The sequence below is a fragment of the Mirounga angustirostris genome, unplaced genomic scaffold, assembly GCF_029215605.1.
Source record: "Mirounga angustirostris isolate CCGP_5_RB_7025 unplaced genomic scaffold, mMirAng1.0.hap1 SCAF_6, whole genome shotgun sequence".
Classification (NCBI taxonomy): Eukaryota; Metazoa; Chordata; class Mammalia; order Carnivora; family Phocidae; genus Mirounga; species Mirounga angustirostris.
Genome location: NW_026991714.1, coordinates 127,986,423 through 128,014,291, shown reverse-complemented (window position 1 = coordinate 128,014,291; position 27,869 = coordinate 127,986,423). Strand labels below are relative to the sequence as shown.

At 41.6% G+C, this 27,869-nt stretch overlaps 1 protein-coding gene across 11 annotated transcripts in view; it reads right to left on the bottom strand.

The window, feature by feature from the left end:
* Positions 1 to 329: 329 nt before the first annotated feature.
* Positions 330 to 27,869, bottom strand: part of BTRC (beta-transducin repeat containing E3 ubiquitin protein ligase) — a 188,744-nt gene continuing 161,204 nt past the window's right edge. For 7 of the 11 annotated variants that reach the window (XM_054508347.2, XM_045878649.3, XM_045878650.3 and 4 more), the window contains 9 exons: positions 24,261 to 24,357; positions 23,464 to 23,601; positions 22,875 to 22,993; positions 20,951 to 21,200; positions 20,328 to 20,446; positions 18,555 to 18,665; positions 17,036 to 17,114; positions 9,930 to 10,122; positions 330 to 8,041 (listed from right to left, as the gene is read on the bottom strand). In XM_054508347.2, coding sequence (XP_054364322.1) covers positions 9,961 to 10,122; positions 17,036 to 17,114; positions 18,555 to 18,665; positions 20,328 to 20,446; positions 20,951 to 21,200; positions 22,875 to 22,993; positions 23,464 to 23,601; positions 24,261 to 24,357 — 1,075 coding nt within the window. In that variant the 3' untranslated portion in view covers positions 330 to 8,041; positions 9,930 to 9,960. Of the gene's footprint in view, positions 8,042 to 9,929; positions 10,123 to 11,861; positions 17,342 to 18,554; positions 18,666 to 20,327; positions 20,447 to 20,950; positions 21,201 to 22,874; positions 22,994 to 23,463; positions 23,602 to 24,260; positions 24,358 to 27,869 lie in introns of those variants that run through there. The other 4 variants (XR_010412555.1, XM_064595184.1, XR_010412554.1 and 1 more) reach the window with 4 other exon arrangements.

Sequence of the window (27,869 nt, the reverse complement as noted above, 5' to 3'; positions counted from 1 at the left end):
GAGGCCAGCCTGAGCTGTGACCATCCTAGGGCCAAGGCATGAAGGCCTGCCTGGATGGGGAGCTCGATGGCCCCAGCCTCCTGGCTGTCTGCTGTGGTAGCCCCTGGCCAGGGTCCCTCAGGGCGTATGGGCTGACCCCAGGGGAGAGAGAGCTGGGGGTGGGAAGGGTGGGGAGACCAGGCAGGCAGGCAGAGGGGAGGGAGGGAAGGCCACTGACAGCAGAACAAATGCTTGTAATTTTATAACCAATCTCAGCGTGTCCGTGGGGGGCCGTTTGCGCCTCCACTCAGGACCAATCAGCCTGACAGAGCTATGAGTCTGCCTGAGTGAATGTGAGCAGCTTCCCCCCCCAACACCACTTACTGCAATCTCATTACCCACCCAGCCCAAGACTGGCCAGAGCTGAAGGGAGGCAGGGAAGGGGGATCCAGCCCACACTGGAGCGGAGCCAGGCCTGGGCCTGGGGCCAGGAGGGCAGGTGGGCGGCCTTGGAGGTCCAGTGGCTCAGGGGGAGGAGGACGGGAGGCAGGCTCAGGAAACGTTTACTGAGAACCCACTGGTGGCTGAGCACGTAGGATATGGACAGGGCACAAACCCTGCCCTCAAGGGGCTTGCAGTCCGCTGGGAGCAGATGGAAAGATTAGAGGGATGGGGCCTGGTGAAGGTGGAGATGGAGAAGTGACCCGAAGGTGAGGAGGGGCAGAGCCCTAGAACAGAGCCGGCACTGGGCATGGGGCAGGAAGGTGGGGGTAAGGAAATCAAGGGAGAAGGAACCAGAGGAACCTCAGCAGTGCACGCGGAGCCCCAGCAGAGAGGTACAGGGCATGGGAGAGAAACGCCCATCTGGGAAGAGAGGAGGGCAGCCAGGAGGAGCTGGCTGGGCAGTGGTGGATATTAAAAGACGGCCTTGCTGGATATCTGGCTCTGGGGATGGCTATGTGCCCATTAGTCTCTCTAATTGTCAAAAATCTAATTTAGTGTCTGGAGCCCGGGCCGGCCTCGGGTTAAATGGAGGGAGGCAGGCCTAGCCATAAATCTGCCCTCCCAGTCGGGGCTGGTGCTAATTCTACAGTTAAGTGAGGGGGTGAGGAGCGCAGCAGGACGGGACAGGGAGGGTTCTGGAGAGGGGCTAACTCCGACCCTGCATGCCAGCCTCCTGTGCTAAGTCATAGCCAGACCCTCCTCTCTTACTGGAGGAAGGGGACTTCCCTGGGCTCATGTGGACCACGCAGAAGAAGTGCCTCCATGTGTGATGAGCTCAGGACAAGAGTCCTCTCAGGGTCTTTTGTGGCTGGGATTGTAAACCCATCAGCCCCTCCTCCTCGCAGGCCCACTCTGGGGCTGTGTGGGCTCAGCTCCTGCAAAGTGATCGGTGGGAAGATTATATATACTTCCTAATAACATAGTGAGCCTTTGGTGAGGAAGGGGGCATGGGGATTCACACCACATGATCAAGTGACTGGTCATCCTGTTCACCAAACAATAGCCTCAGTGATGGGGACCTGTGGGCCATTCCTCAGTGGGGAGAACAAACACAAACCCTTGAGTGGCCTAGCCTCTCCTTCCCTGGGTCATTCCAAACTAGGTGCATGGACAGACTGGCAGCCGGACTGCGGCAGTCCCCGGGGGCCTCGTGTGTCCTTAGGCAGGGGAAGGCTCGGTAATGACCTCACTCCCCTCAGAGCTGCTAATTGAAAGCAAGGGGTGTGGCAGGCGCAGCAGGAAACGTTGGGGGACTGAGGGTTCCCTAAGAGGCTCTGCTTCCATGGGGGGAGGAAAACAATTTCTCCTGGCTTTGGCTCCATCTCACCAGGCACCCACCTGGCCTCTCCTGCTGCTAATGAAGTGCCTTTAATTAGCAGCCTAATAAAATGCTCTTAATTGGCAAGAGCCAATCAGGAAGAAGAGAGGTCTCCTCCCTTAGTCATTGCCGATGGTGGTGCAGCTCTAGGTTTCAAGGGGAGAGGGATTCCAGGCCAGCCTCGCTTTAGTGACTTCAGGGCCTTACACTGGTTTGAAGGTGAGACCCATAAAACCCAGGCCCGGCCTATGCTCAATTCTGGGCTCAGGAGACCGGCTGGTGAGTGACAACTGAGTAGATGCCAGTGGCCCGGGGGGTGGTCCTCTGCTGACTCCTCCCTTCCTGTCCTTAGTTGTTAGGGAGGAGACTCTACTGTGGTCTCAGGCAATGTGAGGAGGCCCCCTTTCTTGCTACTCAGGTTCCCCACCTGCAAAATGCCAGGTGTACCTGAGGCTCTGATGTGCCTTCAGTTCAAGTAGGGTAGTTCTGCAGTAGGGCCCTGACATCTAACAGTCTGAGAGAGCTCCGATGACCACAGTGTCAGTCCAGGTATGACAGGCACTGAGACCACGGGGTGACAGATCCAAGGAGTCTGGTCAAGCAGGGAGGAGCACTACCACTGAGAGCCCACAGATGGAAAATAAGAGGGAGTAGAGGGGGGTCTGTCTATGCTGATAACCTTGTACCCATCTTCCAAGGTTTGGCCAAGGTTTGGTTTAAGTAGGGAAGGGGGTGGGTTCACCTGGAGTAGCAGTGTTTTCCCTCAGATGGTCAATGCACCCTTCATTAAAAAAAATTTTTTTGGGGGGGGGACACCTGGGTGGGTCAGTCGGTTAAGCGTCTGCCTTTAGCTCAGGTCCTGATTCCAGGGTCCTGGAATCAAGCCCCACATCGGGCTCCCTGCTCAGCTGGGGAGCCTGCTTCTCCCTCTCCCTCTGCCTGTTGCTCCCCTCTGCTTGTGTTCTCTATCTCTCTGTGTGTCAAATAAAATCTTAAAAAAAAAATTTTTTTTTTTTTTTTTAATCTCTACACCAAACATGAGGCTCCAACTTAAAACCCTGAGATCAAGAGTCACATGCTCTGCCTACTGAGCCAGCCAAGCACCCTGCTCCCTTCATTTTTGTAGCTTGTTGGGAGTTTCTCTGGAAATTGCTTCTGAATGTGAGCTCACCTTTCCAGAAACTGACAAAATGGGATACAGGGGTAACCCATCTCAGTCACAGAGGAGTCAGAGGAAAATCTAAGTTCTGGGCCCCGGCTGGGTTGTGGCAGGCTGAGGCTATAGTGACCAGTTCCCAAATTACCCATCACTTTGGCTTTGGTTTAATTCAACATGGAACATTAGTTGTCTTCCAGGGGCCCCAGATTTTTTCACACCATTTGGCCCTCACTTCTCTAAATGTTTTCTCACGTCAGATTATCTTAAAAGATATCTATGCACTCCCTCAATTGATATATTGAAACTCATTGTCCTCTTGATGTTGGGGCAAAGAGACAAGACACTTAGAAAACTCACTTTAATCTTATATTTGTAATTTAAGTTACTTTTTTCTCAACAGTTAAAAAAAAAACAAAAACCAGAACACACTATTTTACCATGATCCTAGGTTCTGAACATACTGGTACCTTGACTACACATCACGAAAACATAACCACAAAAGTCAAAGCAGTCAGTACTTAAGAGTCTAGAGAACAGAGAGCTGAGCCAACTGAAAGCTCTCAGGGAAGCTCACACTCGTTGCCAGGCCTGCCCCATAGCTGGAGTCCAGCGAACATTCCTCACAACAGTCTGGGTGGGCTTAGGTGATCACTGATTTGGGAAGGTGGTAGTTTCCTTGGTACCCAAAGGTCTAACCCTCCTTGTTGGTCTTTTCCTTCAGTGTCCAAGAAGAGAAAGGGATAGAGGGGAAGGGACACTTTATAATGCCATTCACCACACTGATCCTTAAACACACACAGAGCCAACCATGAGCTGAGAGAGCTGGGTAGACTGGAGAGCATATGTTTTAGAGGTCATCGGCCTCCAGGAAATTTTGGATCATAGGTACTCAACTTCCAACAGAAGAGGTTTCCAGATATCAATGCTTTAAGTTCCACCAGAAATCAGGCAGCCATAATTGTGCTTTTTTGGTTTTGCTCCTCAGTTCCAAGTATTCCGAAGTCACAAATTAACTACAGATAAAAACAGCAGAAGCAAAACTCAGCTTTATTACCCTAAGAGATGGCTATCTTTCTGGCACTGATTGCGTTGAGCCAATGGTAAAGTAAGGGGCTCTGCTCTGTCAGTGATCAGCTATGTGGATGAAGCCCAGGGAGATGAACTCTGCCTTCAGGCTTTGGGTGTGCTGGTTACAAGTGAGAGTTATTCTAGGAGGGAAAAGGAATGCAAGGAGAAGCAAGGGCACCTTTTCATGTTCTCCGGGCTCTTGGAAAGTCTGTTCAGCTCACCCAAATAGGGAAGATCAGAAATGTGGATTAAACTCACATGGTAAACCTGATCATCAAAGAGCTGTGATGGTCACAGGTGGTGGGTATCTAAGCATCCCTTTTTCCACTAGGAAGTACCTTTCGATTCCTCCCGAATTAAGCTTGGAGCCTAGGCTCTCACGCCTGCACTATTCTGGGTTGGACTGCTCGCACTTCAGGCAGGAAGGTATTATCATCTAAAATAAATGGAAGATGCCAAGAAGGTCAACAATACCAAGGTATCTAATCTACTTCTAGGAAAGAAAAAAAATACCCTAATTATTTCCAATATCCCCTACCCCCCTCCACCCCAAGCCCTTGGTTTCCACATACAATCAAGTGCTAAGTAAGGAGTAGACCAACCACAGCTGTTCCGACCAATGGGTACCAGGAGACGGCAGAGGAGAAGAGTGCATATTTTCTTCTCTTCAGCTTATGACTTTACAAAAGAAAAATAAGAAGGATTTTTCTTACTCAAGCAGAAAACAGAATGATTTAGGGGTCCCAGGTTTGGTTTTTTTTTCCAGTTCAGAAACAAGTTATGAGGGCCAGACTTTATTACTTGTCAATAGAGTTCCAGAGAGTCCTGTCTCTGAAGTTTCTGGTGAAGAGTCACCAGAAAAAATCTTGCCAAGGGACAAGTGTAAAAGGCCTCCATTCACAATTCATGTCCACTTTCAAACGGCACATAAGAAAGGAAAAGGATGTTCTCAGCAGTGAAAATACACACATGTGCAGCAAGGCATGCTGGTTTTGTCCAAGCAGCCCAGGTGTGACTGGAGAGCTCCTGAGTGCCCAGAGAGTTCCAGGGTGCAGGCGCAGGTGCGTGCACACGCTCCTTGCGTGCCCGCCTTTGAAGGGGCTTCCTCCCATCTTTAAGAAACGCCTCTTTCAGGCCCACACTGGAATTTTAGTGAGAAGAGACTAATCTACAATGGAGACATGCCATTTCAGAGCCAACAGACTCCTTCAGCTCCTTTTCTACCATTCCTTTCAATGTATTGAGACTTTCTTTGTTTCTCTTTTCTTTTTAAAAAGGTCAAACTTTACATTTATTCTAGCCCAGTTGGGGATTAGTGATAATCAATTCCGACCGAAATCATGCAGAGATGGTAAGTGGGGTTTACCTTCTCTGGAAATGAACTTCTACTTACCTGATTATTTCTTCTACAATGAACTGGTAAATGACCCCCAGAGCTGAGAAATGAGACTGACTCAGTTTTTCAGACCACTTAACTTCATTCCCATTTCCATCAGCAGCAAAGGACAACTTGGAAAACATGCTCAATGGAGCTAATGGCTCCAGACTGCAGGGTCCACCCTTGATCTCATTTATGATGTACTGGACAAGCTTCAAAACAATCTTAGAAATAATCTACCTTCAACTGAACCTAGATGGGAGAGCAAAACCCCGGGCACCAATGAATATTCAACAGCTCCCACTTTTAAATAGCAGCATATAACAGAAGGGCTATTAAAGTTATGGCTATTGGACAATATTTTCAAACAGCTTGAAATCCACGCCCCTTTAATGCCTGACCTGTGTGTTACTCAGGGCTGATGGCCCTCTGTCTCACCTGTAGCAAAATCCTTAACCAATCAAAAAGCCAAAAATAGTCAACACAATAGACAAGGAACTCTGATGACAGCTAAATAGAAAACATTTCTCTGTAGCATTTGGGTGGGTGGGAAGGGACTTATACTCAGAAAATATTTCCCAGGCAATGACATATTACACTGGGAAATATTTTCTGAATATAACCTGGAACCAAAAGCTTAAAAGCTCTCCTGAAGCCGGAAAGGAAAAGCATATATGCATAACTTGCCCCTCAATACATAACAACAACATTCAGTCACATCAGAAGGGAAGGGTGAAGATGGCTTTCTCTCCCTCTCCCCCTTGCTTAACTAAAGGTGGTCTGGCTCTGAGGTCATCTGCAACTGGCTTCCATTCTGATGTTTTTACAGCAGCTGGCTAAAATGGGGCTTTCTTTTACTCAACTGCTTTGCTTAGGAACAGAAACAACAGGCCTGACTAGCTGCTCAGCTTCCAAGGGAAACTAGAGACTGCAGTGTGGCCTTGAACCTGTAATGGGTGTGCCCACACCACACGAGAGGGCTGATGCAGCCCCGTGCCTCCCCCGGGAAACAAGCTGGGCACATGCTGGTAGTATTCCGTGTTCCCAAGTTGGGGTGGCACACCCGCCCTGCCCGACACTTATACAGCTGCCTTTTAAGTGGCCAGGTTGGCCTGGCCCTTGCTGAGGTCCATTTGTTTATGTTGCTTACCAACTTCCAGAGAAATTTTATTGGCTGGGGAGAGTGGAGAGTTAAATAAGGCCGGAGGAGGAAGAAAAGAAAAGCGAAGGCAATTTCTGCCCCATTAGTAAACCCTGTGTGCCAAACTTCACCCTGATCCTCTTTCCGGCAGCTTTGCCCTTTTGTAAATACCAGGTTTGGGAAAAGCAGGAGGAAGGTTCTGCAGTGCAAGGTTGAGATGATTAGCTTGCTTTCTGAGAGATGATATTTACTGTTCTAAATGAGAAAGAAATCCACTTTTACCTCTGACCACCTCTCAACTACTCTGATTGTGGTCTTGGCAAAGACACAGGAGCTGGGTGTCCACAGACCCTGACGAGCAAATCAGAGATGTGAACCATTATGTGGACTGCACCCAGCGACTGGCTCTGGCCATTTCAAACCTTTCTTTAGGCTGAGCCTTACCAGTGATTTAAGATGAAGTACAATGCTTTTTATTACACATCTAATTGTTAATGAGAGGAAATGCAATCAGCAACTCCTTTGCACACTCTACATGGAATCGAGGAGACTGCTGAGTCCAGAAAAGATGTGGCCATTGATGGAGCCCAGGCGATTTCTGCCCCCACCCCCACCTTTTTAAACGGACAGGGGGTGCTGTTAGGAGAGAGAGAAGAGTTGCAAATATGATGAGAGTACCTTCTAAGAACCCACTGCTGCCCCACAGGGTCACTTGCAGCAAAAGCCTGGGTTTGAAATTTCAACTGGACAGCATTTAGCTCTTCCAAGTGTGGCATTTTCTCTGATTTGCCTCATGTTAACTGAGAACCTCTCTTCATACTCTTTCTTCTCAGGTGCAGCAGAGAAACAGGTTGAAGGAGAGTGGGGGAAAAGGGAGGAAGGACAGAAACAGAAAAAGATGAAAGGAAAGAGGCCCAGATCTTCCAGTGTGTATTTTTGTTTTCTTTCTTTCTCGCCCCAAAGGCCATACAGACAGCTGTCTTCTCCTAACCACAGTGGGGCTGGGCTGATCCTGCCAGGTGCTGGGCATTCCTGGAGTTCACAGGGAGAAAATGGGTGCTGTCTGGCTTGAAGCTGTACCCCCTGTCCCCTAGAAGTTGGTCTCCAAGAAGGCTATATAGGGAAACTAGTTCTTCTGCTTAATGGCAAAGCAAGAGAGATTCTGGCAAAACACTAAATATATTTATAAGTCATCTTTGTCTGGAACCAAATGAGGAAAAACAGGTGCAGAGAGGAAAGGAGGGGAGGTGAGGTGAGGTTTAAAAGTTCCAATCATTCACAAAAGATAAAAGACATCTTCTGATAGCAGCACGGAAGCAGTCAGCTGTGCTGAGTAGACCATCCTGGGTCGACTGCAGACCAACTGTGTCCCAACAGGAGTCTCAAAGCCCCGTTCCTCGGCTAGTCCGGGGAAGTGGGTAGTAGTTTGATTGTTACTGTTGTTGCTCATCCTGGTATTGGCAGATATGTTAAATACCGCAACTTTAATGAGTCCTGTGTGAAAACAGAGCACAGAGTCATTAGTCCCTTTCCCTACATTTCTCACTTGTTCTAAGAGGAGAAGAATATTAACTTAGCTGTCAAATGGGAGAAAGGCTCAGAGGTCCTTCCTAACACCTGCTCTCTGCCCAGGCCAAGCAGGAGCTTCTGTCAAGGGCTACACAGGCTGCGTGGGGACACGGTGGGGCTCACGGACATGCTCAGGGCCGCAGCGCTTGTGCAGTGTGACTCTGACGTACGAGTGACTCCGGCAGGTATATCATCAAGGTCTCACCTGCTCCCTGTGATGGTGGAGTAGGTGAGGCCAGCTCTGAGGTTCTGGCCCTGAGCGGCCAGAAGCATAGTTGTGCCACCAGCAGAAGGGGGGCAGCTGGGTGAAGCTGTCCAGCCTCCTGGCTGGAGGGCCCTGGCAGAGTGGATGAGGGTAAAGTCTGATTGTTAGAAGTGTGCACCAGACATGCTCCTTGTAACTTCAAGGACAGGTGTGTAGGTGGTGGCTGGTAATGTGGCCTGGAGATTAAGACAGAGGTTGGGACTAGAGATACAAATTTGAGGGTCACCTACAATGAGATGAGAGCTGAAGCCTCGGGAAGAGAAACAGCAGCCAAAACAGGAAGCTTTGATAAGGAAAAAAAGTCCGAGACACACTCTTAGGGGATGTCTGTTTCAGAGGTGAGAGGAGAAAGGAGACCAACAATAGAAAGCCAGGAAGAATATTAAAAATGGCAAAATGCCATAGTAATCTAATGAAAATTTTGTCAAAAGGAGGGGATAGATACATGACGATTACAGTATTACTAACGATGACCACTTTTTACTGAGGGCTTGTTCTGTGCTAGGCACTGTGCTAAGCACTAAGAATTTTACATAGGACATTTCAGTGCAATCCTCACAACAGCTCTGTGAGGTAGGGATTGCAATCCATCTTACTAATATGGAATCTAAGGCTCTGGAAGTTGCTTGCCCAGGGGTACACATCTAGGATTCTCACCTGCCTGGGTAAACTGGCTGAGGGATAGGAACGGTGTGTCCTCTGTGAGAACAGTGAGCACTGAAGTGAGTCCAGCAGGGCATGGACCACCCCACTTAGAACCACTACAAAAAGATACGCAGAAAAGTGTACTAAATCTGTACTTCGGCCATTGAACTAAGGTAAGTGTGGGAAATAAGAAATCATAATGACAGTACATTCCCCAGTAGTGCAGTTTCCCCAACCCAATGATAACCTCATTAATGGATTTGAACTGCTTGACGCTGGGTGTGATCTGAATATACCATTACATAGATAAAGATGAAATGTGGGATGTTCTCCTTCCTCAGAGGGAGGTTGGAGACTTGAGTGGGAGAATAAATGGAGTTGTCACCAACTCCGAACTACTATCAAGGTCTTTTTTGGAGGGGGTGGGGAGTGGGGATGAGGATAAAAAAGCCATGTTTTATAATCCAATGACACTGACAAGGCTGTGAGAAGTCAGCCAAGAGCTGTCACCAAGAAATTTTCTACTCACACATTATTTACTTGGTTTAAAGGGTCTCTTATTATAGGAACTGGTTTGATCTGGGAACTACAAAGTCACTGGCCTTATGGCTTACTCTCAGCTTTGAAACTGATTCAAATCTCATTTTATTTTCTTAACAATCCTATTAGATAACTGGGGCAGAAATTATTCATTCAAATCTAGATCAAGAATCATCTAGAATTGAGGCTAGCTACCTTGATGAAAGACAGTGTCCAGTGCAGCCCCAGCCCTGTCTCATGTTGTTGCTTCGCCTGCTTTATAGGAATTGGAGAGAGAAAGGGTACGAGAAGGCTCCATGAGCTAGCAACAGCCAATATTCCATCTCCTACCCACGGTGCTATTTACACAATTCTTTTTCATACCTGGGCAAGTATGAGGTCACTGTATGATTATTTATCTGGAGATGTAGGTGTATGTTCGAGAAGGGGAGCGGGGGGGTTCAGCTTGGGCAGCTGGGTCGTTTAGGAAGTCCCAGATGAGGATTGTGTCATCATGTGAACTACTGACAATCTGGAATTCATCAAACTGGAGTCGGAAAACTCTTCCAGAATGCTCCTAAAGCAGCAGAAACAAAAACTTTTGAACTACTCAAAATCAAAAGGACACAAATTCAGCAACATGTCAAAAGAAGTCTATGGAAAGACTAAGTGTATGATGATAATCTCTAATATTTAGCTGTTTCAAGAACACAGAAAAAAAGCAATTTGGATTAAAGGCAGAATGGAGAAAGTCCAATATTGGGCAGTTGATTTTGTACAATCAAAGGTATATTCACTAGAGCTGAGCCATGTCAAACAATATGCTAGTTTCTCACTGCTAACTCTCCTTGGTTTAGGCTGAATGAGAACATTTCTCAGTACCTCCCTGGCCTTATTCTCTTTCTGTATTTGTTGGATTCTTCTACAGTCAGAGGCCAAGGATTGATGAGCAATAATACAAGGTGGGCTGGTAAATGTTTATCAACTAATTCTCCCCAATTTGTAAAAGCATTCACATATTTTTGTGGTGTAAAAATTCCTACAGTGGTTAATTTCAAGCTACCCATGTGAGGTCAACAAGCTTGCAAAACTCATGACAATTTGACAACTGTCTCTCATTAGCAGGTGAAGCTGCTCTAGCGCACACTGGCAGTAACTACCACCTTGGTCAAGATGTAGACTATTTCCAGCATCCTGGGAAGTGCCCTCATGCTCCTTACTTCTCAATACTACTTCTACCCCAATGCTTTCATCATCAATTCATTTTTTCTGTTCCTAAATTTCATATAAATACACTCATACAGCATGTATTCTTTTGTGCCCGGTTTCTCTTACTCAACAGTGCAAGATGCATCTTCGTTACTGCATGTAATGTTCTTCTCTAAAATTACTGGTTGCCATTCCATAATACGAACACACTACATTTTATCTTTTCTCCTACGGTGGACGTATGGGTTGACTGTAGTTTTGGCTATTTAATAAAGCTGCTATGAACATTTATGTCCATGTTTTTTGAAGGATATATGCTCTCATTTCATCTAGTAGAGCTGCGGGGCCATGGAGTAGGTATATGTTTAGCTTTAGTATGTACAGGGAAACAGTTTTATTTTTTTTTCAGTTTTACAAAAGCTGTGCTAATTTATACTCCCACCAGCAATGTATCAGAGTTCCAGTTGCTCCACATCTTTACCAACAAACTGATACTATCAATCTTTTAAATTTTAGACATTTTGATATGTTACTGGAGTTTCAATTTGCATTTTTCTTTATGAAGTTAGGAAGTTCCCCCTCTATTCCTAGCTTGTTGAGAGTTTTTATTACGAATTGACACTGGATTTTGCATGTACTGATATAACAATGTGATTTTTCTTCTTTAGCTTTTTGATGTGATGGATTAGATAGCTGAATTTTTGAATACTAAACCAGTTCTGTCTACCTGGAATAAATGCCACTTGGTCATGGTGTGTGTATACACACACACACAGACACACACACATATATTATACATCGTTGGATTCAATTTGCTAATATTTTGATGAGGGTTTTATTTTTAAGAGTTACTTCATTTTCCTGGCATACTGCTACCTTTTAAGTAAGTATAGAAATTTTCTTTACTGTGAAATCACTAAATATAAGGACAGTGACAAGACTACACTTAGATTTTAAGAAAAGTGTTTAAAATATTACCAAAAAATCCTGCATAATACTCATATTAGTCATACAACTGTGTTTGCCTATTTTAAAAATATTTTAATTTATATTATGGAAAAGACCACATAAAATTTATGTTTATCCATTGTTAAGTGTACAGTTCAGTTTTTTTTTTTTTAAGGTTTTATTTATTTATTTGAGAGAGAGAGAGAGACAGCTAGAGAGGGAACACAAGCAAGGGGAGGGGGAGAAGGAGAAGCAGGCTCCTGGCCGAGCAGGGAGCCCGATGTGGGGCTCGATCCCAGGACCCTGGGACCATGACCTGAGCCGAAGGCAGACGCTTAACAACTGAGCCATCTAGGCGCCCCTACAGTTCAGTGTTGTTAAGTACATTCACACTGTTGTACAATCAATCTCCAAAACTTTTTCATCTTGCAAAACTGAAATTCTAAACCCATTAAACAACAACTCCCTATTTCTCTCTGCCCCCAACCCCTGGCAACCACCACTCTACTTTCTGGGTTTGACCACTGTAGATACTTCATGTAAGTGGAATAGTACAGTATTTGTCTTTTGTGACTGGCTTGTTTCACTTAACATAATGTCCTCAAGTATTATCCATGTTGGAACATATGACAGTATTTCCCTTCTTCTTAAGGCCGAATAATATTCTACTGTACGTATATACCACATTTTGTTCATTCATTCATCTCCTGATGAACACTTGGGTTGCTTCCACCTCTTGGCTACTGTGAATAATATTGATATGAGTATGGGTATGCAATTAACACTTTGAGATCCTGTTTTCAATTCTTTGGGATATACACTTAGAAGTGAGGGTGCTTTACGGGCGCCTGGGTGGCTCAGATGGCTAAGCGTCTGCCTTCGGCTCAGGTCATGATCCCAGGGTCCTGGGATCAAGTCCCACATCGGGCTCCCTGCTCCTTGGGAGCCTGTTTCTCCCTCTGCTTCTCTCTCTCTCTCTCTCTGTCTCTCATGAATAAATAAATAAAATCTTTAAAACAACAACAGAGAAGTGAGGGTGCTTTATCTTTAATATTTTGAGAAACCCCATACTGCTTTCCGTAGAGGTTGCACTATTTTACTTTCTTTACAAGAAGTAAATGAGCTCATAGATTATCATCTGTGTTCTTGAGACATATGATCTGCACTTTTCTTGTAATACCTTTTTTTGCTTTTGGTATGAGGGTAATGCTGGCTTCATAGAATGCGTTAGGAAGTATTCACTCTGCTTCTATCTTCTGTAAAAGATTGTGAAGAATTGGTATAATTTCTTCCTTAAACATTTGGTAGAATTCACCAGTGAACCCATCTGGGCCTGGTGCTTTCTGTTTTGTAATGTTATTAATTATGGATTCAATTTCTTTAATAGGCATAGGCCCATTCAGATTGTCTACTTCTTCCCATGTGAGTTGTAGAAGATTATATCTTTCAAGGAATTGATCCATTTCATCTAGGTTATCAAATTTGGGGGCATAGAGTTGTTCATAGTATTCCTTGATTACTATCCTTTTAATGTTCACGGGATCCAAAGAGATGTAAAATTGGGTTTAACATTTGGATGCACATAAAAGTGGTTAACAAAATCCATTCCTAACTCTCAGCAATCTAGGAATATAAAGAAGCTTCCTAATCCCCTGATAATGGGTATCTACAAAAAATCTACAGCTGACATGTATCTATATATATGTATATACAAAATGGTGAAAGACCAACTGTCTGTTCCCAAGATAAGGGCATCCACTCTTACCAATTCTTTGAACTTTGGATTGTAAGTCTTAGTCAGTACAATAAAACAAGAAAGAGAAATGAAAGGTACACATATTGCAAAAGAAGTAACAGTGTATTTCTATATGCTTGTAATACACAGCTCAGAAATTAAAAATTTTAAAAGCCCCCAAAATTAAAATATCATTTACAATAGCACTAAAAATATGAAATATGTAGGGATAAATATGACAAAAGATGTGTCAAACCTTTACACTGAAGGCTATGAAACATTGTTGAGAAATTTAAAGACCTAAACAAATGGAGAGAGATACTGTGTTCATGGACCAGAAGACAGTGTTGTTAATTCTCTCCAAACTGAGCTAGATTCATCAAAATCCCAGTGAAAATCTCATCTTTTTTTTTTTTTTTGGTTGTTAAAATTGGCAGATTCTAAAATTCACATGAAAATTCAAAGGACCCAAAAAACTTTGGAAAAGGAATGAAGTTGAAGGACTTACACTTCAAGAGTTAATAAAAAGCTGCAGTAACCAAGAAAGTATGATACTAGCATCATGACAAACAAAAAGATCAATGGAACTCAATAGGTCCATAAGTAGACCCACATAATAGAGTCAATTGATTTTTGACAAAGCTGCAAAAGGCAATTCAGAGGAAAAAGGATAGTCTTTTGAATTAAATAGTGCTGGAATAATTGGATATCTGTATGAACTTTGATCCATACCTGTACCATCTATAAAAACGGACTCAAAATAATCACAGGCCAAAATGTAAAGCCTAAAACTATAAAAATTCTAGAAGAAAACACAGGGGAAGATCTTTGCGACTTTGGATTTTTAAAGATTTTTTTTTTTTTTTTAGATACAACTGCAAATGACATAATCCATAATAGAAAAAGTTGATACATTGGACTTAACAAAAATTAAGAATTTCCAAAAGGTGCTCATAAAAGAATGAAAAACCAAAACATGGACTGGGAGAATATGTTTGTGAATCACTTATCTCAAAAAGGGCTTGTATTATCCTGAATATGTAAAAGAAATCTTAAAACTCAGTAAGAAACCCAACCAATTAAAGTAGCAAAAGATTCAAACAGATAACTTCACCGAAGTAGATATACAGATGGCAAATAAAAGCAAGAGAAGATGCTCAACATTATTAACGTTAGGTACATGCAAATTAAAATCATAATGAGATACCGTGACACACTATTAGAATGACTCAAACTAAGTATTAGTGAGGACGTGGAGTAACTGGAACTCTCATGCACTGTCACATGATACAACTGCTTTGGAAAACAGTTTGGCAGTTTCTAAAAATATGAAACATACACTTAACTGTTCTGCTTCTATGAATTACCCCAGAGAAATGAAAGCATATGTTCATTTCATTCTACACAAATGTTTATAAAAACTTTATTTATAATAGCCCCAAATTAGAAACAACCCAAATTTTCATCAACCAGCAAAAGGATAAATAAAGTATGGTATAACCATACAATGGAGTACCTAACTCAGCAATTTTTAAAAAGAAATGAACTATTGATATAAATCAGAATCTCAAAATAATTATGCTTAGTGAAAAGAGACAAAAAAGAGTAAATACTGTACTGTATGATTCCGTTTATAAAACCTAGAAAATACAACCTAATCAATATTGACAGAAAGCAGATCAGTGGTTGCCTGGGGATTGGAGTAGCAGGAAGTGGGGTGGGATGGGAAGGAGAGATTACAGAGGGGGCATGAAGATATGTTCATTATCTTGGTTGAAGTAGATGGTTTCACTGGTATGTACATGTATCAAAATTTATTGAGTTGTACACATTAAATATGTCCCCTATATTGTATATCGATTTTATCTCAGTAAGTCGGTTTTTAAAACTTAAGACAACTCAATAAATAAATGAGGACAAGATTTGAACAGATACTTCATAAAAGAAAAGCAAATAAAAAGATGTTCTACACCATTAATTATCACAGAAATGCAAATTAAAACTACAACCACTACACACCCACTCAAATGGCTATGATTTTTAAAAACTGACAATACTGAGTGCTATCAAGGATGTGGAAAAATGGAAAAATGGGACTCTTATACATTCCATCAGTGGAAATACAAAATGGTTTGCATTTGTGAACTCCCAAAATGCCACTCTGGGAAACAGCTTGGTAGTTTCTTTTAAATATAAACACAAACTTATCATAGGATCCAGAAATTGCACTCCTAGGTATTTACCTAAGAGGAAAGACAACAGTATGTATACACAAAAATCTGTACGGGAATGTTTTCAGCATCACTCCAAACTGGAAGCATTCCAAATGTCCTTCAACTGGTAAGCAAATAAACAAACTGGCACAACCACACAATGGAATACTACTCAGCAATACAAAAGAACAAAGTACGAACACAGGTAACAACATGAATGAATCTCAACTGAAGTGAAAAAAGCCAAATGCAAAAAGCTACATACTATATGATTTACTTCACAGGACATTCATAAGATAGCAAAAGCATTGGGAAGAAATCAGATAACTGCTAGGGGTGGGGGAAGAGGGGATTGATACGAAGGGGCATCATTTTTGGGGTGATGGAAATGTTCTAGATCTTGACTGAGGTGTTTATACACTGCAGAATTCAGAAAAAATACACTGAAAAAAGGTAAATTTTGCTGTATGTAAATTATACCTCGCTTGGATGTAGACTAATTGTAGATGAATGAAAGTACACATTTTAAAAAACGTGTGTGAAACACGCAGGTAAAGCAGGTCTGGTGCTGCAAGAATGAGCTTTAAATCCAAAAAGGAAGACAAAGAAACATCTCTCCTCTCTCTTCCCCAGAGCAGAGACCGCCAGATGTTGAGAGTTAGGATTCAGAACACTGGGCTTCACATGTTAGCTCTCCTCTTTTTCCTGAGTTGTGCTCCCTGGTGCCCCGCCTCATCTGCTTTTTCGAAGGGCAGCAGCTTTTAACCTCAGGCCATTTTCTCACGCGGGCGGTTGGTGAACACCATGATAAAGAATTTAGTGCTTTCAAAGGTGACTTTCCTCCTTTTGAGTCACTTCTTTCCTCAAATGTCAAGATGTTCTCGGCAAGGGGGTATGTGAGGAATAGAAGACATGGGATTCACGTGGCTGGAGGCAGCACGCCTTGAATAGGCTGCAGAGCCAGGGGGCTGAGCGGGGGCTCCCACAGGCTCCCACAGCACTTTTTGCAGGCACAGGTGTGCAGGTCCTCAGCTTCTGGACAGGTTCCAATTTGAGTAATTATGTTCTCGTCCCCTAAGTAACCCCTACTGTTTCTGGTAGATACAGAATTCTTACTCACTTCCTGTACTAAACTGTGGTGTGGAGTTGCTGTGCAGCCGTTAAACAGCTGCCACGTTCCTCTCCATATACAGTCTCTAACGCACTTTTGGATGAAAGGCGCTACATAAACATATTTTATTGTCATGTATTGGTTGCCTTTCCACTTAGTAGTAGGTTTTGTGAGCTTCTAACTATCAAATCCAGATCTGTATTCCACAGCACATCAATGTTCAATTTCTTCTCCTTCCTGTCCCCCAACCCCCTCTAAACAACGAGGCTCTTACCACAAGGGTCCGTAGACAGAGAGTCCCTGCAGGAGCACGGGGGTCCAGAGCAGCTACAAGATCCCACACTTTAATTTTTCTAAAGATCAAAAAGGGGACAAAAATCTTAATTAAAAGCAAAATTAAGGGACCACAGGAAGAAAAGCAAAAAGTCATGGCAATAAATATGTACGGTGAATGTGATTTATACGATAAATGCAGCTCACAGGAATATACAAAAACTTTTTTGTTTTGGAGACTTGGTTCTTGCATTCATTCTTGGGTAGAGGTTATTGGTCTTAACAGGGGAAAATGTACAGGTTTAACCTAAAAAACGAGAAATAGGTTAGCTTTAACCAAGCTGAAGATAGTGAATGGTAAAGTTACACCATATTTTGGGGCCAGGAAGAGATCTTATACATTAGACCTCTTAATGATATAAGAGGTCACTTAGACCGAGAAACCTGTAATTCTGAGGCATCTTATTTCCGGTCAATTCTAAGAATGGCCCACGTAACATGTACCAGAGGACTGGAGCCCACTGAAGAACTATGTAGTTTATACAAGCAGATGTTCATATTTTGATTTAAATAAGAAAAGTTTAGCCCTTCTAAAAATCAAATATAGGGTCATGTCTCCTCAAGGTAAATAACAGACAAAATCCAAGAAAGGTGGGAACAGATCAAAACCAGGGCAATCAGAAAATATAACGTAGCTGGAATATGTCCTCACACCCTGAACAATTTCCCAAGGGTGGAACAGTGATGGCTGACTCAAAGCAGAGGGAGTGGTCTATTCCTGCTGCGTAAGTTGTCTTCATCACTATAGCCAGCTCCAAAACTAAGGTAATGTTGTAAGGTAGTTTCTGGTATTTAAAAAGCTGTCAGTATGTGAACTACAGCCTTCCACCCCCCACGTCAGGCACCCTGACAGGAAGAAATGAGAAAGAGGCCTTCATAAGTGAATAATACACTTTTGTACGAGTTTACTAAGTGTTTAGCAGTGCTGGACATGGGATCCATTCACAACATGAATGGATTCTAAAACCACTGGAAATTAGACCAAAGAAAATAAAGATTACTAAACTTGTTGTCACCGAAATGCTAGGAGAAGTGAAGACAAGAGCGCTACACTTTTAGGAATTACTCAAAGAGATCCATATTCAAGGGCCTACCACACTATGCCCCAAAGATACTGCCTCCAATATTTCAGTTTTATTAGTAAGCCATTATTTTACACACATATCCTGGTATACTGGGTTTTCCCAGTTCTTTGCTTTATACGGTAAAACAGACAAGTATATAACCAAATAACTAAAATGTTAATGAAAATCATGAGCAAATAAATGATTGGGAAGAACATTTTAGAAAAGTAAACAAAGGAGAGGTGAATACATAGATTAGACACAAGAAATATTGTATCAGATGCTTTCTGTGAAATCCATAATCTTTCAGAGTCAGGGAAATACTATATTTAATCATCCTCAGCGAGGAGAGATCAAGATGTACATTTTTTTTTTAAAACCTGTTAGCCAACTCACCCATCGTAGGCCCCACTGACAATCCTCTTGTTATCGAATCGAATACAGCGCACCAGTTCCTCGTGACCTTCTAAGACTCGTAAACATGCACCACATTCTATGTCCCATAATCTGGAAGAGAAAATTGAGTCAAGTGAATTTTCATGTATTCTTTTCTAAGCTTGGCATGTTATAATAATATACTTTGTATGTCTTTAAAAAATTCACAAAAATAAAATCAATCAACATTCATACAAAAATGTGGTTGATCTCCTTTCTGTTGTATAATTCAGGCAGACAAATGTATGACTGAAGTTCATATGAAGTATATATTTTCAAAGCACAAGGCTTTATATAATCCTGTAACCAGGGTCTCCAGGGTATAAGAAGGATGAATTCAATGTACCCAGTTGCCTATGAAGGAAATGACCAAGCCAAGAAAAGTAATGCTTCCTGAAATCACCAATAAGAACGAGATGCAGAGTGCCAGTGATATCCTGTCCTCACAAAGCATGTGCACCTCTGTTACTAAGGACACTCTCTGTTTTCACCCACTGTCCAGGACAGTCTTTCTCTATAACGGAAACAAAAAGCAAGTTCTCAAAAACATTTATATACTAACTTAAAAAACTGGGGTTGCCTGGCTGGCTCAGTCAGAAGAACATGAGACTCTTGATCTCAGGGTTGTGAGTTTGTGAGCCCCATGATGGATACAGAGATTACTTAAAAAAATAAAATCTTAAAACTGTATGCTTTCAGGGGCACCTGGGTGGCTCAGTCGTTAAGCGTCTGCCTTCGGCTCAGGTCATGATCCCAGGGTCCTGGGATCGAGTCCTGCATCGGGCTCCCTGCTCCGCGGGAAGCCTGCTTCTCCCTCTCCAACTCCCCCTGCTTGCTTCCCTCTCTCGCTATCTCTCTCTCTAAAAAAAAAAACACAAAAAACTGCATGCTTTCAGACAAATCCAAATGAAATGACAATTTCCTTCGATATAACAATAGTTCTGTTGTTTTTTTAAATGGACTTTTCACCCTCTTAGTACTTTTTGAAGGAAGGGAGAGGATTGACAGATCTCCCAAATTCTATTCATATCTCTGTCATTCATCTTTGTGAAGGGAAACACCAAAAAGTAATTCGATCTACGGACTCTTCATAATTTCAAAGACTGGTAACTCCCTGGATAATTACATAATGCGAAGAAAACAAAAGTACACAAATTCTAGTAGGGAAACAAATCTTTTTTCTCTTTTTCTTCTTCTTTTTATTTTTAAGAACACTGGTGGAGAGAAAACACAGTTGGCTATTTATTAGCACTTTCCAACTGTACACAGGAGGAATTTAAAGAGGAGGGCCTTCAACCTCCATCTACTTATCACTCTTGTCCACGTCTTCATTCAAGCAGTACCTTTAAAACAGGTCTATCTGGTAATAAAACTATTACAGGAAGGAAACACATCAACAAAAGGCTTTGCTGTGCTTTCTTTCTGCTTGGGGCAAACTTTTTTTTTGGCAAACTTTTGACCTATAAGAAGCTACAGAAAGGAAAAACATTTGGGGCACCTGGCTAGCTCAGTCGAAGGAGCGTGTGACTCTTGATCTTGGGGTTGTAAGTTGGAGCCCCATGTTGGGGGTAGAGATTACTTAAAAATAAAAATCTTAAAAAAAAGAAAAAGAAAAGAAAAACATTTTATTATAAATATAACACACTCGAAGGTAACACACCCAGACTTCTGTGCGCTAATAATGAATGGCAGGGTAACAGTGATCCCTTCTGGGTAAGAGCACCTGCTGCTCACCTGATAGTGTTGTCAGATGAGCCACTCACGACCAGCCTGTCTCTGTACTGCAAACAGGCAATGCCGCGTTTGTGTCCATTTAAGGTCCTTACAAATTCACAAGTACTTGTGTTCCATACCTGAAAAGGAAATAGCATTTGGCAGTTGATTTGGTGTTTTTACTACTAAGATCTATGGCATTTGGAGTCTTGGGGAAGCAGAAAATAGCACTGAGCCAACAGGGCGAAGTCGACTTCTCAAACCACACCAAAAAGAGAGAGGGAAAAAAAGGGACAAGTTTAATTCACAATAACAAAGGGCTAATTTATAGCTGGCTGATATCACATGAGAATTCCTCAAATTGATTTACTCTTATGTGGTTAGTCTGGTTTGCAGACAAATTTTCTTGAAGCTAAATTTACCCCTACCCTTCTCATACTCACCATTATTTACAGGAATAAGATACCTAACTAAGATTTTCACACGGCTTATCTCACTCGTGGCCTTTTTACACATAGACTAGTGTCTGAATTAAATATTAAATTACTCTACACTGACATTTAAATATGAAATTTCCTTTGATCGGATTTTCACATGAACTCCCTTACTCTATGTTGGGGACTTACTGAAAAATGCCTCATTACCTTTATAGTCCTATCTCCAGATGCAGAAACGATGTACTTGTCATCAAAGTCTACAACATTGACAGCAGCTCGATGTCCGACGAGCACCCTCCGGAGGGTGATGTCAGTTGGGGAGGCCATATCCCATACAGCAATGGAACGGTCTTTGGAGCAAGTCACCATCATGCCATTATTGAAACGCAAGTGCAGAACTGCTTCACAATGGTGAATCAAAGTGTTTAGCATTTCACCTGTATTTACATCCCACACCCTGGAACAAACAACATTAAAAAGGTTATCTGAGGTTTCGAGGGTGCTCCTGGCTATAATCCTATTTGACCACCACATTCCCCACACATCCCGCCCCATTTTCATAATTAGTATTACACTCTACTCTCTAGCAGCTTTGAGGCTGAGGTGAGGTGAAGAGTTCTGATGGACCATGGGGAAGTGATAGACAGAGGGCTGGACTAGGAGAGCAGGAAAAGGAAGGGATAGGATGCTGCCAATGTGAAACCCTTAAGACACACTACTTGAAATCTGGGTGAGTTATGGGGAGTAGGAATGAAGATGCAACCACCATCACCTACTAACTGGGCCCAGACTTCAAGATTATTACAAAACTTCTGACATTCAGTCTGATACCTTTAATGAGATACATTTTAAAGCAGGCATCTGATCAGTAAGAGTAGCATTAGTGTCCCACGAGTAGCCCTCAGGAAGCAGAACTGACACAGGCCAAGAAACTTCTGTAACAGACTTAGTACTACGGATTTGAGCCTAATAACCCTGGATCTTCGATTTCACCATACCGGCCAGGTGCAAGATGAACTATACTCTTAAGTCTGAGGCCCTATTTCTGTGCCTTGAATGGGGGGTAGAGATCAAGAATAGCCATCCTGTTGTAAATGGGGACTTAAAGCAGCAGGGTGTGGGACGTTTGGATAGCTTGAGAATTTTGTGTGATGATATATTTAACTTTGATTACTCTCTTTTTGTATATTTACTTTGATTTTCATAACACATTTTATTTCCTTTTCCAACTTAACCCCATCTTTTAGAAAATCATTTTGTCCCTTATCCTATAAATGATGTTAGTCTCTACAATGTTTTAGCTTCCTTGAGGCACTCCACAGCATCAAGAAATGTTAAATGTCGGTAACTGTAAGAACTGAGTTTGCTATGCCTTTAAGTCAAAAGATAAGAAACAGGAACAGCCTTTTCTATTCACAGAGGATAATTTCGAATGGTAAACATTTAACTTCAGAGAATCTAACAACGCAGTTAACTGCCTTTTTTTGTATATATTTTTTTAAGTTACTTTTGATGCATTATGTTTTCTAAATCCTTTAGCTTAAGGCAAAACTCCTAACAGAGGTTTCCAGCAGTGCTGCTGGTACCCAGAACTCAAGCTACACTGGACTCCAGCAGCATAATGGCTGTGTCATCAAATCACTAACGCCTCTGGAAACTGAAGGCCCCTCCCTGAGTAAAGCTTGCAATTAAAAACTGCAGGGGACAGCAGGGGAGGGGCTGGCAAAGAGAGAGCATTGCTCACCTGTACACATTTTAAAGGAGATAATGCATGTCTATACCGCAGTTGTAACCACCTGAAAGGAGGCTTTATTCCATTCACATCATTCCTCTGTGAGTTGGTTTTTGTAAAGAATGCAAGGTTTATCAAGTTTCTATAATGGATGATTCCCCCAAATTAAAATAGAATACATAGTTTCTTCAGTGTGCAAAAATGTAAACTTGCCTTAATCATTCCTAAATCAAGGTTTCTAGGTGGACACAATGATGTGGAGAGCTGATGGTTTATTCTTCTTTAGTTATGAAGTTTCAGAACTGTGTTCATGCAGTTATATACAAAATTACTATCTATGACTAAGAACAGAGCAGATCTGATTTTCCAGAGTTCGAAAGATCATTGGAAATTTTCTACCTGACCGTGGAATCCGATGATCCAGTTATGATCACCCTCTCATCATACTGGAGACACAGGACAGAACCCGTGTGGCCTGTGAGAATTCGCTTGCATTCCAACGTGCTTTTATCCCAGATCTAGGACGGCAAACAAGATCCTTTTGATCAATGTGATAATGGGGTGCTGCTGAGACTTGTTGGCTTTATTATGTGTTTAATTCTCCAAAAGAATCAAAGCCCAGAGCAATGTGGAATGCATTCTTTCCTACAGGTATAGCTAAGCACTATATATATGTGCCTTCAATACTAATGCAGACTTTATCCTTTTCATTAAGGAACAGGGGTAGCCCTATAATTATGTGAGGCTCAAAGGAGGAACAGCACATTCAGTGTACTTTAGACAGAGTTTAACCCTAGGACTATCTATCTGTACATGCTTCTGGCGGGAAGCAGGTAACTGTCCTTTGATTCTGGCTTTGGGACTGGAAACAACCTAAAACTCTCATTTACTTTCTGGAAATAATGCTTAGAGATGATGTTTGGACTGCCTTATTAATGTGGACACCCTTGTTCATTCAGCTACCTTCCCATAACTAAACAGACCTCACCTTGATTGTGTTGTCTCGAAGGCCGCTTACTATCTTTTGATCATCATACTGTAAACAGTAAACTCCTTTGCTTGTTTCACTTCGACAGTGGATTCTCTGTAAACTATGTCTTCCACATCTCCAGTTAGATTCTATTGTCTGAGGAGAAGGAACGGTAAAGAGGAAGTAATTAGGAAAGGACTAGGACTAAATTCTTATCTGACTTTCATGGCAACCAATGACAAATGCTCAATGCTTCACTCTATTAAATATATAGACCTTAAGGCAAACTAAAAATGTTTTTAAAAAGCCACTATTTAAAATTATGTAACATTTTCCCATTTGCAAAGTTATTAAAGATTTATTTTCTAGAGCTCTGCTGCATATAACTCATTCAATTAAATGATAAACTGGTGGAAAGAGGGCAACAGAGGGCAAGCTATGAACTACATAAGGTTATGTGCTCAGTGCTCCTCATACATATGTGGTGGCCATTTCTACTAGTGAACTTCCAGGAAGGCTCAATTCAGAAGATATCTGAATATCACATTATAAGTGCAACTTCAACAGTCTCACTGCTATTGCATGAAGATATCATCTTCTCTCTCTCATTTACCTACCAGTAAACAATCTTTACAAGCTTTAGAATTTTTTGCCTGGCAATTCACTATATTTTACCTACCCTATTTACTTAGAAGAAATTTATTTTTAACCTACATTAATAAACCTTAATGGGTTTGCTGTAACAATGCTGTAACTGAAGAATGCTGATGATTCTCTAGTATTTGGCAAATACTCAAATATACATAGATTCTTACCTCAATGTCTTGTATAATTTTAGGATAAAGTGCTCTATAAAAAGAGTTGGGAGGAGCATTCCCATCAGGAGGTTTGTTTTTGAATAAATACTGTCCCCTAAAAAACAACAAATATTTCCCAATAAAAATCATAGTATTATACATTTACAAGGAGCTTCATAGTACTTCAAAGTGTTTTCACAGTTACCATTCCATATAATATCTATAACTAGCCTGGAAAGGCACGAAGCTAAGCCTGACTTCAGGAGTCCCATGTCAATGAATCACTTTCTGGGTTCTGAGGAACTAGGTCAACACTGATTGTCAACACGATGATTTGCAATGTAGCCATCACAGTATAATGTTATAAGGTCACCAAACAGAATACGTATAATCAGAATTTATCAACTGGTCTTTCAAACCTCTATAACACATAGATTCATTGGTCTTATCTTTTGAAAATTTTGTTGGTGATGGTAACTACTATCTCTGAACTGGGCACACGCCCCACAGTTTTTGTTTTTGTTTTTTTCCACTGAGTAAAGCTGTGCCAGCGTCAGTGGAGCCTAGCATCGTGGCAGGGAGAATGCCTCTGTCGTGGAGATCATTTTTTCTAGACTTCACTTACATGGGGTAAGGTGTGGTGGCAGCTCAGGCACCCAGGCTGCTCGTGATCGGTATAGCTATGCTTTAAAAGGAAAAATTCAGTTCATTTCGACAGAAGACAAAGGGAACACAGGAGTGTCCAGCAGCGGGTACAGAAGAAGACAAAGATGCCTAAGAGCACTGTGCTATCAGATCTAAGGCATGACACTCTTCCACAGGTGTGTCCCTGGCTATGCACAGACATACACTTATTTATTGCCTCTCCTTGATTCCAGTGAGCAACATTTGTTAGTATCTCCTTCCTTATGACAGCACATCTCTGGAATACTCATATCCCAAGCTAGATCTTTGCTACAAAAAAAAAATCAGTAAATGGCAATCACTTCCTGCTGGGTAAAAAATTTAATTCCTCATCCTGAAGTTAAGAACCCACCAAACACGGTGTGGAAGCTAGTAAACTCCACTATGGGTGTACTAACTGCTGTTCTCACTGGCACTGTGCCTTGCAAAGTGGAGATAGGCAGAAATGCCTCTGAGTGTAATCCTGGCACCAGAGAAATCATGTTTTCTCTGGGCCAGTCATCCACTCCTCCCTCTATAGCTCCATTACAATATAATTAATTGTTCAGTGTCTCCAGGAATGCTTTTCCCCTGCCCTCTTCCTACTATACACCTTGAAAATTAGTTGAGGAAATTTCCTATCAGGAAGGTAGCTGGCTTTCACTTCTGTGTTAATACAGGAAGGGAAATCTACAATGGAGAAGCTAAAATAATAGTTTTTAAAAGGGGGCTAATAGGAGCAAGAAACATGATACCCCAACATAAAGGGCAAACAAGACACATTATGAAATAATTCTAGGTTACAAGTACACTTCCCTGAACAATCTTATTCTGTAAACACACTGCAAGCAAACAACAGATTCGGGATGAAGAAATTTTAAGTCTGGTTAATAATTACAACTTCCTAATTTCAATTCCAACATCCTTTCATGAGGTGAGAATCACTACATTTATTTTGCAGATAAAGAAATCAAATGTCAGGGAGATTAGGTAACCTGTTCAAGGTCACATAGCCAGCGAGACACTGGAATTTGAATCTGACTTTAGAGCCTACACTCTTAACTACTTTACTGTCTCCAGGGGCCACCATCCTTCATAGATTCCTGTCCCCCTTTTAATCTCTGGCAATTGAATACAGGCATCCCAGGATTTTCTTCATACATAACGAAACTATCTCTACATCCCAAGAAAAGAGAAAACTCTGATCTCATTTTTTACCTCAGTGTATTTTTCATGCCTTGCCAAGTATCTAAATTTCTTTCAAGTTAAAGGTGCTACAAAAAAAGGTGGCAAGGTGTTGAAAACTGGTTTTTCAGTCTAGATCTGTGTTGTAAGTCAAAAGCTTTTATGATGGAAGCTCTCCGACAACAGGGACCACTTCTATATGAAATGCCTAGTACCTTTGAGAATGTGAGTACATGATAAATGCTAAATATTAAATTTAGAATGTTACCATAAAATGTGATCTGCTGATTAAGAAAATGGGCTTCCCCAAGTGATCTTTTATTATACTTTTAAGAGTTACCATTACTGAACAGAGAGAGCACACTCAATGTTGTTATTCAAGACAGAAAATGACAGAGTTCATGTCATGAACTGTCAAATTCATCTAGATATAAAATACAACAGTGGAGTAGAAGTTAAGCCCAAAGCTTCATTAGAGAACTAGATTTACTTATTTATTTTTGGTTGGAGGAGATGGAAAAAACTTTCAAAGCCAGCATTTGGGGAAAGGTATAACAGAAAGACTTTATTGACACAGTAGGCTTAGTAAAACAATCTGAAAGAAGATGAGAAAGTGATCATAGATTAAATTTTTTAAAAAGTGGGGGAGGACACTAACACAAGAAGAAAGGCAACATTTAAAAATAGAAGCAGCCACAGAAAGTCAAGGGGATATTAGAGGAGGTCTTCATGGTGTGGACAAATACTTGTAATTTCACGGGGCTCTATCAAGCCAAGATGACAAATGTGGCCAAAGACAAAGGAATATGGTCTGAACTCCGAAAGATACTCAAAAGAACAGGAATGGGTTCCTGTGGTTGAACAGACAGCAGAGAGAGTGATAATTAATACTGGATCCTAGATTATTCCTCAGCCATCCCTTCACATACCCCTTTAAAAGGCCAAAAGGCCATCTTTTCAATGATCTTCCTTCCTTTCTTTGTAACTAACATAACAGATCTTGCTATTTACTGCCACCCCCAAGCAAAACTGTGGAGCCTACGCTTATCTTTGGCATTTTCACATGCATCTGCCTTCTTCTTGCCTTCAAAAAAAGAAATCAGTAAACTCCCAATGTCTGATAAAGGTTTACTGTTATTTACACTCCAAATGGGAGCAAAGGATATTTTAACAGGGAAGAAAACCATTATCAGCACTATGGGAGTGAATAATCTCTGTGATAGAGATTTCAGGCCAGGAGTTCCAATTTGGAGGAGAGTCTCTTTTCTTTTCTTTTTTTCCCATGAGGGGTAGTGGAATATTCCTAGCTATCCTAAAATTCTCCTATGTCATCAACTGCTCTATATCTAAGGCTGGTCCTGACATGCTTAGCAAAATGATGGACTTTGAATCCCATACAACTATATACTTTTTTGCTTTTTTATACTATAAAGAGTTTATTTCCAAAGTATGAAGTAAGTTATGAAAAGGCTTCGGGTTTTTCTATATAGTGAAGTGAGAATAAGAAAAAACATATTTGGGAAGAGTAACACTTTGCTTTCATTTATTCATTTTTATATAGCCAAAGAATTGCCTGACATTTGCTTCCTTTAACTGAATTTGAGAGAAATTTTAAAGTCTTCCTAATAGCCAGAATGACAAAAATTTCTTGAAGCATTTGGTATAATACTTAGAGGTCATTATGTTTATTATATATTAATGAATTTCAAAGATGCAACAACAACAAAAAAGAAGCCAACCATATTTTAATGAAAATTGCTAAGAAAAGCTGATCCTCTT